This window comes from Chrysoperla carnea, chromosome 1, assembly GCF_905475395.1.
Source record: "Chrysoperla carnea chromosome 1, inChrCarn1.1, whole genome shotgun sequence".
In the NCBI taxonomy this organism is placed as follows: Eukaryota; Metazoa; Arthropoda; class Insecta; order Neuroptera; family Chrysopidae; genus Chrysoperla; species Chrysoperla carnea.
Genome location: NC_058337.1, coordinates 104,285,280 through 104,304,961, shown reverse-complemented (window position 1 = coordinate 104,304,961; position 19,682 = coordinate 104,285,280). Strand labels below are relative to the sequence as shown.

Sequence of the window (19,682 nt, the reverse complement as noted above, 5' to 3'; positions counted from 1 at the left end):
AAAAAATATTATTTACCAATATCATCGTTTAGTCCCTAAACGTCAAGGTTGATCCTACGGGCCCAAGACTCAATTACCTATATTGCTCATTTACGAACTCGACCTCATTTTTTACGTCCTAAGCAACCTATAAAAATTTTAGCTTGATATCTCTTTTCGTTTTGAGTTATCGCATTGAAAACGGACACACAGACAGACAACCCGAAATGGATTCTTTAGGTGATTTTATAAACACCTTTACCATAATTTTAATGGTAGCATCAATACTTTTAAGCGTTACAAACTCGGGACTAAACCTAGTATATCTTGAAATATATCATATGTACATGGTATAAAAATATGTTTTTTTTTTATCGAAGAGAGCAAAAGAACAAAGAATAATGAAATAATATATGAATCGTGTCTGGAAAAAACTGAAAATTCTTAACTGTTTTTCAATATTCAAGATATATTCATTCCAAATTTGAACAATGATATATACTTTGGCACTACTCTTAAAAAACGTGGACAGTAAATGATGCCCTAGAACATAATTTAATTTCAAGTCAATAATTTTACTTAACTGCCCATTGTGAAATATAAATATACAAACCGTTTACTTTTTGATTTAAACATACAATGGCCAGTGCTTGTAATAACATAACGTAATGTTATATTTATAGTGAACTTAAGTGTCATTACCATAAAAAGTATTCACAAGAACTTATACATCTCTGACTGACTCCAACTCCACATTTACGATATTTATTTCTATAGACAATTGTGTTTCTGTGATTCATACAAAAATTATTTTCTTAAAAAAAATAATATAAATAAAATAAAATAACATGGGACTTATTGTCTTTAAGAAGAAATATTATGCATACTTAAGAAGGAAAAAATCGAATTAATTGTATAGATTATACATATAAACTATAGTGCATTTCACGTAGGTGGGAATACTTAATCATTATGATTTTATAATAATAGATTTTTTAAAATCTTAACATTAAATTTTATTTTAAAATTCTCAAAGAATATCAAACAAGATTAGATTCGGTGGCAAGTTTCTTCCGTTTAGGCGCCATGATGCCACAGACAGTCAAGCAGACACATATAGCGGTCAAACTTATAAAACCCCTTTTTTTTCGAGGGTTAAAAATCAAGATAAGATTTTTTATTAGATTAAGAACAGAAAAATTTGAAACAAATGAAAAATTTGATTTCGTAATAAAAATGTAAAAGTTGTAGCACTTACACGAGCAGTGTGAACTGTTTGTGGGAGCTATATACACAAACATACAAATAAAATTTGACACGAAAGAGGTTACATATATTTTTAATCATTTACATAGAACAGAAGTGACGAAGTTGGTGGCATCATAGAGTAGATATCTCGAGCACCTGGGTTTGGGTTTGACTGTTCAATTTTTGCCTTTTCTTTCTGCTTGTTCAAATGAAAATACGTAATGTGTGTTAATCCATTGAAATGTACAGCCTCGCTCTCATTTCGGTTTAATGTCTTGAGATGGAAAAAGCTATTAAAAGTATCATATATGAAGGGCTTTGACTAACTTAAAGTACACAAAAATTTGAAACAAATATACAAATTTTGATCCATAATGAAAATGTGTAATATAAGATTAATAAATAAATTGATCTAACTTTTTATGGCAAAGCCTTCCTCAAAAACTGGCCATCTGCTAATATTGGGTAGTCCGTCTATCATCTCTTAGTCTCGAAACATGCTCAGTTCATTTTCATCTCAATTTTTTGTTGGAATAGTTATATCTTTAACCTTTGCTGTTAGTTTAACGGATTGAAAAATTTCTAATTTTTTATAATTTGAAATGGTCGGGGTTTCTATTCATAAAATTTAGCTTCGCTTTGCACCAACCCTCTGTTCAAAGTTATTAATTGCTTTTCGACAACGCGAAACATTCCCGTTGGATGAACCCACTCTAATGTTTTTTATTAATTCTTCTTCATTTAAAAGCAATGCCATTTCAGCATTATAATGCTTTTGAAGACACTGATTTCGAAACTGAAATGTAAATGTATTTCTTTCTTTCCTACCAAATTCATAAGTCAATTTATGAAGCAGAATAAGTTTTGTCCAAAATTTATGAAATGTACATTGCAAATTCAATTGTAGCCTATAAAAGTAAATGATTGTTCAGAGATACCACGCAATAATACTACATACAAGGTTCCGTACATCTTTCTCTACACTACTTACCAAATGCAGAAATATTCTCATTTGCATTATGTAGGCTATTAACATATAAACGTTTCTTGCGATAATATCAATGTGCTAAAAAAATACGCCTTAATGTAAGCTGTATGTCGGTCAAAAGAAATAACTTTTTTTCTAATTAAAATGTTCAAACTTACGATGAAATTAGTTGACTATACCAATTTACTCCTAAAATATTGATTTTCCAAAGTGTACTGGAAGATGAAAAAAAAGCTTCAGCAGTTTTACTCCAAAAAAAGATAATTTCCCAAGACATTGTTTAAGCTCGCAGCTTTATTGCAGATTTATTTTTTATAAAAGGCTTGATTTGTTTCCATAGATAGAAAAGGCTATGTTTTCATAGACTTCTCCAAAAGTAGTCGGTGGAAATTAAGAAAAAACTATTAAAATTAAAGTTAATATTCACTAATTTTTACGTGACCAATTCTCTGTGTGCTTACGAACGGTGAATACATGGATACCTAATAAATTTTTACTGAATAATACAAAAATACATCAATTTTCGTTTTTACAAGATATATTTGTTCAATCTGTACGGAATCCTAACGATTAAACATAATTATTCGATAACATAATAAATCGTAAATTGTTTTATTTAAAAAAATAATAATATTATGTCGAAATTTTATGTAATAAAATGTTTTATTACATAACTTTCTCCTGAATCAGATAAAAATTATTTTTTTATTAAGTATATTTTGTGTCTTTTTAATTGGTACACTATTATTATATACACACAAAGATCAATAATTCCGATATTAAAATGTTTTTAATAATCTGTTGTTTCTTTTTTTGGATTAAGTAATATCACTTAAAATACAGGATGTGGATTAAAAAAAAAGTGGGTTAAGTATTAAAAAGAAGAGTGTAGTGTCATCACACTAAAATTACTAATCAAGTGGCAAAAAATTTAAGATTTGCTAATCAAATAAGAAATAAATAGTTGGAGCTAAGGAGACGGTCGTAATAAGTCTACTAGTCCCTATGAGCACTAGAGTCATTTCTTATTCAATTTTTTTATTTTTTCCTCAAAAAACCAAATACTAATAAATTCTATAAGTGGAGCATAATATATATTAGTCCTGAAAAATACCACTCCCGGAGAAAAGGCTTTAACGATTTCTCTTGCAGAATCTAGACAAAAAAAAAATAGTTGAATTGTTTTAAAGACAGATGGTTTTACAAACACTAGTCAAATATATGATCTCATATACCGTTTTCCGCCAAGTCCTCAATTTTGTCGTCCCAACCAGAGGAAGATATCGTACTCCAAAATTGAAGTAATTTTCGGTTTGATTACATTGCGACAGATAAGTAGCGATGGGCCAATCTACTACTTTAGACCACATTTCGTCCATGAAATTCACAAGTTTTGTCAAAGCTTTGGGGGCTTGTATCTCCTCTTTATATGACGGAGGTGTATGAAATTTGGAGTAAAGTGGAAGATTGATTCCGGTGAATTATTTAAATTTTGGGTTATGTGATCGACGCTGGATGTAAAATGGACGACAACTTTAAAACGACCGGTCTTAATTTCTCCACTTTGTTATCCCGGAATACTTTCTCTTGTGCTTCTTTAGAACTATAACAGTAAATTATTGAATATTAAAATTGAAATAAAAATGTGTCATGATTTTTTTGTTAAACTAATTCACAAGAGAGATAAAGAACACACTAAATTAAATAAAGATGGGAATTTAATGTTTAATGGTTGCAGGTTTTAAGTATTTCGGGCAGAAAAGATTTACCAATTAAACCTTGGTGTTAAGGAGAGATATTGTGGCCCGTTTCCTAAGTGGCGCATTTTGCTATATCTTGTGACAGACAACTTTTTTTAGTAACAACCTATATATCTTCAGTTTTTTCTTTAAATAATTACTTAAAATATTTTCGTCTGTCACTATTATGATGATTAATAATTGTGAACATTTCCATATATAAAATGCTGCTGACATAAGAGGAATTTAAGTTTTTATTTAATACCACCGTGGATGCCATCAAATAATGTTAATGGATTTTTTTTTAATAAAGTTTTAGTAAATGGGTTTTAATTGATATCTTAAAAAGTTTTATAATTTGAGTGTTACATTCTACTTATTCTATACTTAAATTTCTATAAAATAATTTGGGGGAATATGACTAAATATATTTACGATAACCAATTCAAATACTTTAATAATTTCTCTTAAATTAACGGAGATATGTGTTTTTTGTTCTGATCGGATATTCAATGTTTTCATTTTTCTTGAAGAAAACAAAAATTTTGATCTGTGGGATTCTCGATAAGATAGATCTAGAGCTTGCAATAAGCACTGGTTTAGGCCTCACGCCGTCAATAAGTAGTAAATACAAATCAATTCAGTCTTCTGCATCCCTTCCCAATCTTAATGTTCGTAGTTTGTCTTCAGTGTCATACACTCCACTTGTACACCTGTAATCGTTTGAGTTTTGTATCGAAGTATCGATGGATCATGCGCTATGCGCTTTATGTGCTGACAATTTCTTTTAACTATTTTAGCCACAATCTGGTACCTTATAATTGTAGATTAATGTTACCAGAAGATAATATAATCTGAGAATGAAATATCTGTTGGTGATATAGCAGAGTTTATACTTTGCGCGTTCATGTTATATCTGTGATATTTAATTTCAATTCGATTTAGAAAAAACACTGCTTTAAAATTATACATAAGTTGTATATCCTCGACAGAATGTAATTTTAAAAAAATGTTCCTAGAATCTAGTGGACCGTAACGTAACGGCTCAAACACGTGTAAGGTATATTTGATATATGAATCCTTTTGAAAAACTAGCGGGCATAAGTTGACTAAACTGATTGGGCAATCTATATTCATGATATTGTCTAAAAAGTTATTGTTTGGATTTATCATGTTTTATTTTAAAAAAATTACATTTTACGTGAATCAAATAATTAATTAAGGTGGTATTTTTAGTTTCAAAGACCCACATGATTCACTAAAAAACAATTAGTCATTGTCTATTATGTAAGTCAGTTAATTCATTTATTGAATCACTAATTATGTAACGTTTAAATATTGAAAACCGAAAGTCAAAGTTTGTAGGCATTTATATTATTTAAAAAAGGAGTGTTAATATTTAGCTGATTTTATTTTAAGAGAAGATTTTTAGGAAGAAGATGAAGTTTTGTGGGATAAAGAAAATTCATGTTAAATTAGGCGAATCATATAATTTTCCTTTATCTAAAAGTATTTTAAATATCGCCAATCACTTCTAAAGCTAAAAATTTTCGATTCTGAACGGAATGTATCAGAAATTTTTGAGGCGTGCGTTCGATCATAAAATCTTTTTTCGGCGAATATTATTTATGCAACTTTTGCCTTAAAAGAGAAAGTAACATTGTATATAACTTATTTTTAAAGTAGATCTTAATTTATAGACTTTCTCGCACCCATTTCCATTTAAATTCACAATGGATATCATCTACCCAACTACTTTGACGTTTATTTGAAATGAAAATTATAATTGCTTTAGATACCGAACATGTGCTCCCAATTCTGATCCATTTAAATCATTTTTGCAAAAAACATTTTTTTATATCAATTTGAAAACGTAAAGTTTATATGCTTAAAGTAACTTCCACATAAAAATTAAATATTATTATTAAAAATTATAAAGCATTATTCAAAATTCTATTTATTAAAATTTATTTATCATTTAATATAAAAAAAATTATATGTTATAATAGTTCTATTTTACTTTATTTCCTAAGTAAAAGTATTCATAGGTAATTCATAAAATAAACACGTGTTACAAAATCTATTAAATCTGTTAAGAGCGACCTGATCTCGTACCAGCAAGGATTCTGCATTATAACTCTAATTAGTATCACTTTTTAAAAAATTAAAGAAATAAAAAAAGTGTATAAAACAAAGAGGGAATGCGTACTGTGTGTTATCATTATGTGCTCCTTTGTGTGATCGGTATTATTGTATGTGTACAATTTCAACTTAAAACTATACAATGAATTTTGATGCGATTTTTTTTTAATAGATAGAGTTATTCAAGAGGAAGGTTTATATGTATAATACAAGCATAATATAAGTAGAGAAACACTGAAAATTTAAGAGGTTTCTAATGTGATGTCGTAAATAAACACATTTTTGTATATGAAGATATTCTGTAGTATATTTAGTAACGCCAATGCACCCGTGCGAAGCCGGGTCGGGTCGCTAGTACTTCATATACATATAAATGGCCAACTATATGATTTACAAATAGTATAATATTTTGACTCTGGTACATATGGATTTAATACTATACCAAACTTACTAAACTTGGTCAGGTTTCGCTGTGGTAACCCCGATATTATTAAAAATAGGGCCACGCTTATTCGCCATGGGAACTGATTCTAGCGCTGTGTGGTAGTAGAAAATAGAAGCTGTCTATGACAAGTCAAATTTCATCAGAAATAAGAGTACGAACGTGTCAAAAGTTTAAATAATTTTTTTTTTTTTATTTCACTCATTATCAAAATATAAATAAACAATTCAATCATAGCCATGCATAAATTTGACTTTTAATAGACAGCGTCATGACGAATTAAACCTGGTATTAACCCAGTCTTTACTGTGAAACCCGGTGATATTATTTTCTGAATCTCGCAAAACAATTGGAAAGTTCCTGTTTCCATGGGAACTTCGGAATTAAAAGTAAGTATATAACAACACTCCCTTATTTTTTTGATATATATAATAAAGATTTCCAGTTCCTACTTCAGACTTCGAACTATACGCTTCTGAAGAACCTATTAGTAGGATAAAACTATAAAAATGGTACGGAACCTCAATAATTCTTAGATGTTACCTCTCAAATCAAATCAATATTCATAACTTGAAATCATTTTTAATACATTATAATGTAGCATTAATAATTTGAATAAAATTGATATTTATTTAAGTATTACATTTTAATTTAATAACCATCATCATAATATTGAACTCACGATGATAATAAGTCTTTCATAGGCTATTATGGTGGTCATATTTAAAAAAAAAAAAATAATGTCATATTTATATAAAAATGACATGCATAATAATTTTATATATTTTTTTTATTTAGTTCTATTGTCAATCAATCAAAAAATAAAATTATTTGTAAAATATTAATAAGTTTGTGTTTTTTTAATAAGAAAAATATTATCTTGAACTAATTTTCTTGAATTATAAATTAGGTTATGAGAAAAGATTAAGTTTCAAAAATTATTACAGAGTTGTTGACAGAATGAAATTAAGCAAAATACCAAGTTTTCCTAAACTAAAGAGTAAAAGATAATTGTTTCCTATAAGTTACCTATAAATAATTATGGGGTATTCCAAAACACAGGTGGTAAAATTTTTAGCAGAAACTTCGTTTACAGTTTTCGGATTCGATATTACTATTAACGAAATAGGACTTTGTTAATTATCTCTTTCAATTTTGAGAATGTCTCGATTTATAAAGTTTAAGACCCTCAGACTTGACAGGATTTTGGAAAGTTCCTGACGACCCCCGACACAAAATCAGGTCTGATTGGTTCGTTTGTGGCATCGCATCTCTTAAACCGGTGAGCCGATTTTGATTTTTTATTTGAAAGATAAATTGATCTAGAGTGTTCTTGACGGTGTTTCAAGAAACTCTGCTCAGCCGTTCGAAGATCATAGTCTCACTTCTAGTTGTAATCGGATAAAGAACCCTAAGCTCGAACTTGAAACTTAGAGCTAAGAGCACTCTCGATTAAATTATCTTCTGAACAAAAAAACAAAACAAAAAAAAAATCAAAAACAGTTTATCCGTTTAAGAGCTACCATGCCACAGACAAATCCACAGTCACGTTAAACTTACAACAGTCCTCGTTTTAGTCGAGAGTTTATAAAAGATTTTTACAATCTTACAGGCTTAGAGTCTCAAATTTTTATTATAATGACATTAATAGGTAACTCGTAAAACAATTTATCATTACTTTTTAGTGTAATTTTTGTAGGACCAATAAAATCAGTTTAGTTTTTCAATGCTTGGTCCATATTTATATTATTAAAATCTATATTTCGAGTTCAATCATTAATAATCCGTTTATTCACAAACGAAAAAGAAATTTTCTCGAAACAATTATTTAAGTATTAAAAACTTATTTAAAATGTTATAGTAACTGTTCTCGAAGTAATTCTATCGTCGTTATATAATAACTTAGATTAAATTCTGATCACGTTCGAATACCATATCACCATATCAACAACATTATCACGTGATAGACTAACATATTCAGTGTCAATTTTAATAATACTTACTACATTCAACGATACCCAAATGATTTTGATTCCCTAATGTGTGTTATAAATTCTTATAACAGTCTGATTCAAGAATATTAACTACAGAGATAGTATCATATCGACTTTACCAACTACATATATAGTTTGTCTAACATGTTAAAAGGATAAGAAAAATTACTAATTACTAATTGTATTGGGTATTCTACTATTTTTGAAAACGTACTTCAAAATGTTGATTTTGCTAACAAAACCCACCAAAAATTTATTTCTGAAAAATACACACGCTTTCTTGCCAAAAACTTAAATTAAATTTTAAACCTTTCTTAAACTGTCAAAAACGCGGGCATTCAATTTGATGACGTAATATCGGTATCATTACACGAAATAACACAAATAAGTTTGACAGATTATATTGATTATATTGATATTATATAGACATCCGATTATAATGAATATAAATACTTATTATCTATGGATATATTATACCCAGCTGTCTACCCTGAACTAATTGATGGTCTATGGCTCATACCGATATGACATCACAGCAAGGCTTGCCCGCGTTTTAGATCACGTGATATTCAGTTTAAAAATTACGATTTTTAATTTTAATATTTTAAAAGAAAAATGTGCTTTTATGACTCGAAATCAGAATATTTAACTTTTTTCAAATTTCATAATTTATTTTTGACTAACGATAATACCCTATTCTTTTCTTGTTCAATTTTTTAAGGAATTATTTGATTTTTGTATTGGCTTATTAGTTGATAATTTTTTCTGAAGTAAAACTTACATTAACTTGTTTTAAAAAACAATTGCTCGAATCTATATTAAAAGATTCTGAAAGAAGAGCAATCCTCAGCTTATTTATAGACTGATATTTTAATGTTTTAACTATTCATCTGATAATTGGTATTTTTTTAGAAAAATTACTAAAACTTTTTTTTTATTCAAGTTGACAATACCTAGTTTGTTTTTAAGTTGTTAACAGAAACTGCAAGTGTCATTTTTTTTTATTTTTTTTTCTTAATAAATTTTGCTAATCATTTAATCCAATAAGCCCTTGCTATATTTTTTTTTAAACATGTTAGACAAGCAACTAGTTTTTTGAGTGTGCCATTTATTTTTCCTGAGTTGATTTTTAAACTACTTTTTTAATATTATGTTTTTAAACTTAATTTACAAGCAGCATTGGAAATATTTAAAGGTTTGTACTTTGTAACTATATTTTCTAGAATTAATTTGAAGCAATTCTAAAAAAAAATTAATCTTATATAATTATTGATTGTATTTTATTGAGAATTTTTAATTACTCGCAAGAAAAAATATTTATCTGTATAAATCAATAATTTTGTAAAACAGTGTTTCTCAAATTGTTTCATTCAGATTTTGTGTTATAAAATAAAATAATTTGATTTCTTTATTAATAAGAAAATAATATTTAATCTAAAATTACTAAAATTAATAATAAATTCGAACGCAAAGTTTAATAGTCAAGTTTACTACAAATTGGACTTCGCACAAATTATATGTAATCTGCATTTCGGTCAAACTTTTTCAAATTTTGGGGAATGATAGTTTAAATCATTCTTAATAAAAGTTCCCATGGTCACAAGTCGTGAAAATGGCAGGATTTCAAGTTATCGCTAAAATAAAATTAGAAACTGTACTCATTTATATAAAAAAAATTATTGTAAATTAATTGTCAAAAAATATGTACGTATAATATATATATATATATATATATATATATATATAGCTGAAAATATTGATCTTAATAATTTATATTATTGATCCACTGAACATTTAACAGTGCTTCTTCTTTTACTTCGTAACATATTCTTCAAAAAAACAAGAATTAAAAAACACACGTATGCATGTAGTTTACATATCTGTATATGTATTTGCCTATACACGCATATACATATATTATATAAAAAAAAAAAAAAAGTTGCAAAAAGTACATTTTGCAACTTTCATTTAGCTATAACATGAAATCCTGTCATTTTCATGACCACGAGAACTTTTCTTTAGAATGACTTAAACTATCATTTGCCAAAATTTGAAAAAGTTTGATCGAAATGCAGATGATATCTAATTTGTGCGAGGTCCTTTAATCACAAGTGGTATAGATAAAAACTTTAAAAACTTCATTTCTTTTAATTTTCGTAGATTATTTTATGTATGCGCATAAAAATCAACGAAGTATTTGAATAGTTTTCAGACAATCTTTTTAAAAATTTAGTTGCAACTTCTTAACATATTTCAGAACAATTTCTCAAAATTTGAAGTCTATTAATAAATTTTTAGTTTTAAATGGTGTTTGTTTCCATTCAATCATCATTTTTGTACAACCTTAAAAATAGCTTTTGAAATTTTTAACGGAAATGTATAAAAAAAATTTGCTTTGCTAACTTGACATACATTCATAATACATATATTTATTTTTGCTATCAAATTCGTCTATATTTAGTAAGAAATTCGATACATATTCTTTCTTAGTAAATATTTAAATTTCAGCTGAAAAGAAATTCAATAAATTATTTGTTTTAATATACAATTCAACTTATTTACACTTACATGAATTTTGAGAAACACTGGTGTTCTAATCAATATATGTAAAAATATTATTATATAATAATTACAAGTTTGATAATATTAATTTTTATAACTGCTAAAGGTATCATCTTTTTAATTGGATATAATAACTTGTTCGAGGTTATTATTACTAAAAAATAATATAATATCTATTGATTTATGTTAATAGCATTCATAAATTATAACATTTTATTATAATTTATTAAAAATATTAATTATGATTAATAATAAATGTGATTCTGTGAAAATGAATACTCATTAACACTTGATTGTGTAAAATAGACTTTAATTGAAGAATATGAAATTATAGCCTTACGACTTTTACATGAAAATAATTAGTGCTATTTTAAAATCAAATTAAAACCCAAGGATGTAATTACACGGTGTCGGATTGAACCCGGAAAATCGAAAGTTCCTCCGAATATGATTGGAAATTTTTTAAGCCAAATTTTAATGATTTTTTTCAACTTAAACGATAGGTACCTGATATTGGAAATGCAAAACACTGAATAGACAGTTTTCGAGATATCGCCGAAAATCTTCCGAAAATAAAGGACTTCCGATAGAATTTCGAGGAAAAGTAATTTTAATAAAAGTAATGTTTCTTTTTTTTTTTCATTTTAAACATATTCCGATAAGGGTGTGCGATTATTTGCTTATATCTAGTTATTATAACTTCTCTTTTGTCGGCGGAATACCGCAACTGACATTTTCAACTATAGATATCAATTTCATTGCGGTATATGTAAGATCACCCGCACCCAATGATTTAATAAAATGTTAATTCGATATTTAAAATAGGTTTGCAAGTTCCGTATGTGAAATGAATTTTAAATTAATAAAAATATAATTATAAAACGTTCAAGTGCGAGTTAAACTTTCATGAACAAGGTTCTGCCAAAGAATTAATTTCATTTGTAACAAGATTTCCCGGAAATTTAAGACTTAGGATTTTCGTTCAAATTTTCCTGAATTCTATGAGTGAGAGTCTATATTCTATATTTTCCTTATTTTAAGGCTCATTAGATTCGGAGATAAAAGAACACAGAATGATCAATTTTCATAACTTTTCATTTAAAACAATACATTTCAAAATTATTCAAAAGAAATATATATTGGTATTCCTCAGATTGAGCTTTTCGTTTGATCTCAAAGACGTACTTAGGAAGTTAAAAAAATCATTTTCAAAACTTACCCTCCTTTCCTAAGCGAACTGCCCAAAAGCAGGACTCATTTGTTTACACCATACTCCCGCGATTGTGTCACCTAAGTCTATATTTGTGGACAGACAGATAGACTCTAAGGCAGACATGGGCGAGTTATTTTAAGTGAAAGTCATCATTGTTAAAACTTTATTGAGTACCATAAACTTTATTGTGTGTCTCTTTATGCAAGTCCGCATTGCTCATAGAGGAGGAAGCGAGACGGGTATACGACTCTTCTACCTATCTCAGTTTCTCTAATAGTAATGAGATAGGTAGAAAAAAAAATGTTGTCTCTCTGTTTTACCCGTATTATTGGTTGACACTGGTTAGGTTGTCGCTTTCTTGCTCGTTATTTAGTTGCAGAAATGTTAGGGACTTCTCTAAGTCACATTTTCCCATGCCTAAGTCTAAGGTTTCGTTTTTTCATCGATTGTCGGAACCCTAATAATTGAGCAAATAATTGTGTAGGTAATTCATATAAAGGTTGCAGTAGTTACGTAATTATTTCATGTAATTTTACTTGTAGTACAACTTACAGTATATTATTAAAATTAATGAGAAAAATAAACAAATAGGTAATAATATTACAATTGAATTGAAGAAAAATAATAATAATTTCCTTTTTTAATCACAAAGCGCATATGACCTTTAATATTAATGTGACATTCGCAAATTATTAATTATAGGTAGTTAAGAAAGAACAAAACGTGGAAAAAACTATAAATGAAAAATCAATCTATTAGGTAATTTTTATAATTATCTGAATATTTTCATCTTAATTTTTTTTAGTTCCGTACCTGTTTTGGCATTATTTTAAATTTTTGAACTATCCACTAGAGTCAGCTTTGAATAGTTAAGTAGTCCTTTATTTGGGAGGATCATGTATTTCTTATCGTGTATATGACATAAATACAATCTATACATATAAAATGTTTCGTCCTGAATGACTGACGGATCATTGTACAGCCTAAACCGCTAATTGTAGAGACCTGAAACTTTGAGAGTGTTTTCTTTGTATGCGTTGCCATCCGATAAGAAAGGATTTTCGCAATTCGGGTACCCCTTTGTAAAAATCGAGAAAAACCCTTCGTGGACAGCCAATGTAACCTAACCTAACCTAGTGTAATACAGAAAATATTCAATTTCCATGTCACGTAGACAGCCCGCATAAATTTTATGAAATTAACTCGCACTTGACCATTGTCATTTTATCATTGCAAAAAAAGAAAAAAAAAGATTTTTTAAACCTTGCCCTACATACAATCATATTTATTTATTTACATTTTTTTATTATTCAGTCAAAGTCAACAAGACTATTAAATTAATTGTTTATTTGTTTGTCTACAGATTTCCAAATGGCTTCTGATTATTTTTTGAAATTTTATATCTAAAAATATTTCTGATATAATAATCATCGGAATTTGTGTAGAAATTCTACAGGTTTTTTCAAATAAAGTCTATTTCATACACGGATTATAATACGTCTCAATAAATTTAGATTTCTTAATTAATTTTAATGAATAATTAATAGGAAATTTTATCTTTTTTAGTAATTAAAATAATTTTTTTAATTAATTACAAGGTTTGAGGGGAGGATTTTAATCTAGAGCTTTTGGGCAAATCGCTCGTTATAACATGCAAATTTTTTTTGGTATCGATTTACATAATAATCGAATAGATATTTTTATACTTGTATTGCACTGATTTATACTTCTTTGGCAGTGTTTTTTAAACTTGTTTGGCAGTGTTTTGTAAGACCGAATCTCTCTTTAGATTGCAGTTGTATTAAAAAAATCTTCGTAAAATCATTTGATATTTGTAGCTTTAAAATTTAGCTTATTAGAATTGAAAATCAAATTTTCAAAAATTTGTTTAGAACTGCCCATCAGAAAGGCCATTTACAAAAGGCATTTTCACTAGATTTTTATCAAGATTCATTTTTCCAATAAGTCATTTATACCTCCTAGTGATGTGCCAGTTCAGGAAAAAAGTAGCTCAACGTATATCGATACGCATACGGAGTCAAGACCCTCAAATACGGTTTTAACTTCATCTATGTGCTATTTAATAAAAAAATACAAAATATATATATCCGAATAAGATCCGCTAAACAAGAAACGGATACCGAAACGTGGCACATCGTTAAATTACCTACTATCAACAATTTTAACTAGTAAATAATGTTTAAACACGTTAAAAAGGGAATTATTGGAACTGTGTGAATATAAAAAATATACATTTAGTGATTTGTAAGTTAAAAGAGGGAATTTTTATAGTTAGTGTTATGGTAAACGAGAAATTAAATGAATTCAAAGAGAAAATCAAACATTTTTAAATGACATTTGGAATATAATTTATCTATATTAATTTTAATTTTTAATTAATAAGTAATAATTTTTTTTTAAATCATCGAGGGTGAATGATTTCAAAAACAAGTTTATTATTAATAATAAATTTTATTCATTAAAAAAAATTATATCAACTTGTAAAATGTTGCCTTTGCAGTTATAAAAATAGTAATATAAATTTCATTAGTCCAAGAGCTCTAAATATTATGGTATGAATCGACGACATATTATCGTATGTTATGTTATTATGTTATGTTCAAGCGGAGAATCATGCGAATGATCGGTGGTTTTTTCAAAAAATTTCAAAAGGGGTCTCAAAAACTCAAGAAGATACGAAAATCTATAAAGAAAGAATTTTTCTCCACGACAAATCATTTCAAACCGTTGTTTCAGGTGTCAGACAAAATTATTTTTCATTACGATGTTCAATCAATCGTTTTATTAAAAAGTCCTCTTCAACAATAAATCATAAATTTTAAACTTGAGGCGCAATTAAATTTTTTCTGAAAACCTTGAAAAAGTAGTAAAAACATCTGGATATAAGAATTTTCGTACAGCAGAAATATAATTTTCGTTAATTTTAGCTGCCAAAATATATCCAGTCTGTAAGGGAAAATTTTATAATTGAAATTTTGCTATTGAACCATTATTTGCGAGGAATATTTAGTAAGAATCGGATTTAAATCTCTTGGACTAAATGGAAGTTATTTATTTCAAATTTACACAAGAAATCGATTTTCAATACTACTCATTTAACAAAATTTATTATCGCAAAAATATATTTATACTTATTTTTATATTTATACTTATTTTTATTAAACTATACTTTCTAATAAAATAATTTTTATATTGAAATATCGATAAAAATTAATACTGTCAAGTTTGATACTTTTTTCGGAGTCAATAAACTTTGTTAATTCTTATATATACAGAAACTATAAGCATTAAAAATGGCATTTGTTTTATATCATATTTTATTTAAATTATGCATGGGAAAAGAAGTAACACTTTATTTTATGGTTAAAATTTTGATATTCAGACTAGTAGTGAGCAAAATTATCCCCGGTCTTGCAATCTAGCTCTTGGTCTTGCAAATTTTTCAAATTTTGCAAATAGTATCAGTTTGGCCAGACCAATTATTAGATCCTTTCTACATAAATCAAGATCGAGATCAAAACTTCAAATGCGCAATACCGAGATCTAACACTGCAAAACCAAGACTTATTTGGGTAAAACCATGGCTCAACTCTGCAAGACCGAGATCTACCTCAGCAAGACCAAGACTTATTTGCGCAAGACCAAGACTAACACTAATAATGCAGGACCAAAGTTAAGATACAATCGTCAAGACTATTCTCTGTCTCGTTCATTACTTATTTAGACAGTAAACCTTAGTAACAGCTAGTTTGCAAAATTTGTTGAGTCTAATAAGGAAATCCAGAAAATCCTCATTTATTTCTTTAAACCACATGGATTAAAAAAAATTTTTTATTGCCAATTTAATGCTTTTATTCTGCCATAATTTGTCAATTGTAAACTTTTGTCTTTTCGGAGCTACTCTTCGGCCTACTTCTAGCTTTGATTTAGTTCAGTGCAGACAAACTAAAATACAAATCATGGAATTCAAACATTCCAAACTATTATACTATCCAGAAATTTGGATTATTGATAAAATACCCAAAAAATTTCTTTATCAATTGAAATACCTCAAAAATTTTTGAAAACTTTAAATTCATAAACTATGTCATTTTCAATGCTTATTGTCATTTTTTGGGTAGGGTCACATGAGCGTTGATTTTAACCTACGTTTGTTAGAATTACAGTGTGTTAAATAGAGCTGTAGCATACAATGAAATTAACGTCTGAGTTCTACTAAACACAATTTATTAGTAAAACGCACGTCAATTGCGGATTTGAATCATCATGTGACCTCAGCCTAAAAAATATTTATGTATATTTTTGTGATAATAATTATCATATTTTTTTCATACTAATAATTTGGTGATGGTTTTTTTCTGTTTTTTTCCCACAGACTTATACATGCATTCATGTTTGTGTTTTGGTAAACAATGTACCATGCTGTGCTCCATCTGTAAGTGATATTGTCAAATAAAATGTACTAATTATCGCTCGAAGCAGCTATATTTATGCTCAATTTTTTATGTTTTATTCTTTATTTATTTGTATGTTATATGGTTTAAGGAGATCCGTTAAGTTAGTTAAGTCATGATCGTTAGAAACGCACCCATCGCATACAGTACTTCTTTGATTCTAATGCGTCATCAATGGGAGCAGACTGTGTCGAATTAATCACATTATCCATAAAAATGTATAACCAGATTTGATGCCATAACAAAATTTGAAAGTTAAATTAAATTTGATTAAAAAACGAAGAAATTATAAGAATTCAAAGATTGTTCCTCGTCTCCTTCTGGCTAAACAGAGTTTTATCTGTAATCTCTTTGGTGATACCGTGCAATGACGTCACTATTCTATATCTTCCTCTTCTTTTAATTAGGAGTTTTAATCGTTCATATTTTTCATACTTCGTAAGATTTCCAATTTCACTTTTCTGTCCATGCAGTGAGAATTATTCACCAGAAGTGATTATGATTGACCAATTAAGAGATTGAAAATATGGTCGATCAACAATCAAGGGAGTGATATAATACGCCAAAATATTCATTTTGATATGAGGAATATGTGTTGAATCTATTAGCTAAAATATGTTTTGAAAAGCTTGGTTTCTACAATCTGAATTTTCGCTGCTCAAAACATGGAAAAGCCGCTTTACTCGACTTATCCGGGTCGAGCGGTGTATTCTATCGCTCCCAATTTAATTATATAATTATCTACCTTAGTTTTCAAAATCATTAGATATAATTAGTGAAAGCAATGTGAAAATTAAATTAATTTATTGAACTAGAAATTAGAAAATATGTTCACAGAGTGAAGGACCAAAATGTGACTGTAATGGCCTGAAAATTATTTAATTATAAATCTGTACTTTTCGTTTTATCATGACTTTTCTAACTTAATAGACACATTCGATGGCTTTATTTGTTAAAATATACGTTTCGATTTTAACTATACACATCACAATATTTATTTTTAAATTTCGAAAATATATTTGACAATTTCTATTTTTATAATTTTTTGTTTTGGTAATTAGTGTCTTTTCTCTGTTTTAAAAATTATATTTATTTATTTTTCGAACTATGAATTTTTTTTGTTCCGATACGGTTTTTGTTAAACACAGTAAAAAAGTTTATATTTTAATTTTACACAGCCGGCAGCTTTTGTTTTTTTATTTTTTTTACAGCTTTCTGTATTATTGATGTTGTTTTTATTTTATTTTTTAAAAACAAAGAAGTTCTAAATTTACGATTTTTAAAATGTCTTGTTTATTTTTTGTTTCCAGGCTAGCCGACATGTGAACGATCTGTTCGAAGATCTTCGAGATGGGCATAATCTAATTTCTCTGCTGGAGGTGTTAACTGGCGAACATCTCGTAAGTATATTTAATTCTTATTTATTACTTTGAATTTCTTGAGTGGGTGATTTCACCTTAGTTTTGATAAACATTTTATATTAATATCACAAAATCCAATTGTTCTTACAATACCGTGACAAATACTCATAATTACGATTGTGAATAAGTAAGCCTGGATGAAATATTACTCCACGATCAAAAAGAATATTTTGTTTAGTCTAAACTAAACTATCGCAATCTGATCGATTTCGTTAAAGAACGACATGTTTTTAACGGTTAAAAAGACATACCTTCAACATTTTAGGCAATCATACGAGGATATATCGAATCTATTGGGAGGGGAGGAATACTTTCTAGAATTTTTATGTTATTTTATTTAGGTTTTCTAGAAGATTATTTATGAAATTATTTGAACACTGATCACTGTAATGAAGTCAGACGTCACGTTTTTGTATTTTATTTATTTCTTAATTAAGAATGTATGGGCATGGCAACAATGTTTAAAAAGTTTTTTATAGGTAGACTGTAACTCAAAGAATATGTGGTTCAAATTTTAAAACAGGTACCCATGCAAGTTTTTAACAAAAAAAATCATTGAAAATCGATATAAAATACATTGCCCTTATGAAGAAATCTCAAAAAAACGACATATTTTGGTAATTTTCACTTAGTATGAATAAAACCAAATAAAAAAAAAAAAAATATGCCTTAGAAAATAAAAAACCCAAGTGCCCATAAGGGAGGTACGAGCAGGGTAGATAAGGGTTGAAATTATTTTCAATTTTAATGATGGATTTTGTTATAACTTCATGAATATACACGAATAATAAGAATACAATTTTTCAATATTTGCCTTGGTTTTTGAAATATCGATGGCTGAATAATTAAACAAATTTTAAATTTTCGATATTTTGAAAATTAAGCTTAATATCGAAAAATTTTATTCTTGCTTTTCGTCTTATATTGCCAAGTTATAACATAATTCACCATCAAAATTTAAAATAACCGCTTTTCCTAGACCTACGTTAAATTTATGCTCTCTGTGTGACAAAAAGTGCATTGCATTTGCTGTGCATTTTTTGTGACACAGAGTGTACCTACTTATTTATTTGAATAATCGGTCAAAATTCCTTGATTTTTTAGAATTCATTTAGATGCGTAAAAAAATCAAGCCCTTTACTATCTCAACCTACTTTGCTCGAATTTCCTTAAATAGAAGAACGTATTCTGAATTTAAAAAATTTAACATTGAAAACTATGTCGAGATGAAAATTAATTATGACATAGAATTTCTATTAATCTTTATTCATTTGTCTGTATTTAAAAATACACTTCTTCTTTTTTTCAACTTACCAAATAGTTGTCAACTTCCCTATTGTATAATATGTAGGTAGCTGACCGGAAATTAATTAAAATTTTTTTGGTTAATGAGTAATGTGTATATGAAAGTTATATAATAATAATTCACTTTTCTTTAATCACATCAAAATCCGTTTATGGACGAAATTATCAATTTAA

The 19,682-nt window shown here is 27.7% G+C and overlaps 1 protein-coding gene across 2 annotated transcripts in view; it reads left to right on the top strand.

The window, feature by feature from the left end:
• Positions 1-19,682, top strand: part of LOC123299653 (dystonin) — a 171,856-nt gene that overhangs the window by 26,667 nt on the left and 125,507 nt on the right. For both annotated transcript variants that reach the window (XM_044882010.1, XM_044882051.1), the window contains exon 3: positions 18,093-18,182. In XM_044882010.1, coding sequence (XP_044737945.1) covers positions 18,093-18,182 — 90 coding nt within the window. The remainder of the gene's footprint in view (positions 1-18,092; positions 18,183-19,682) is intronic.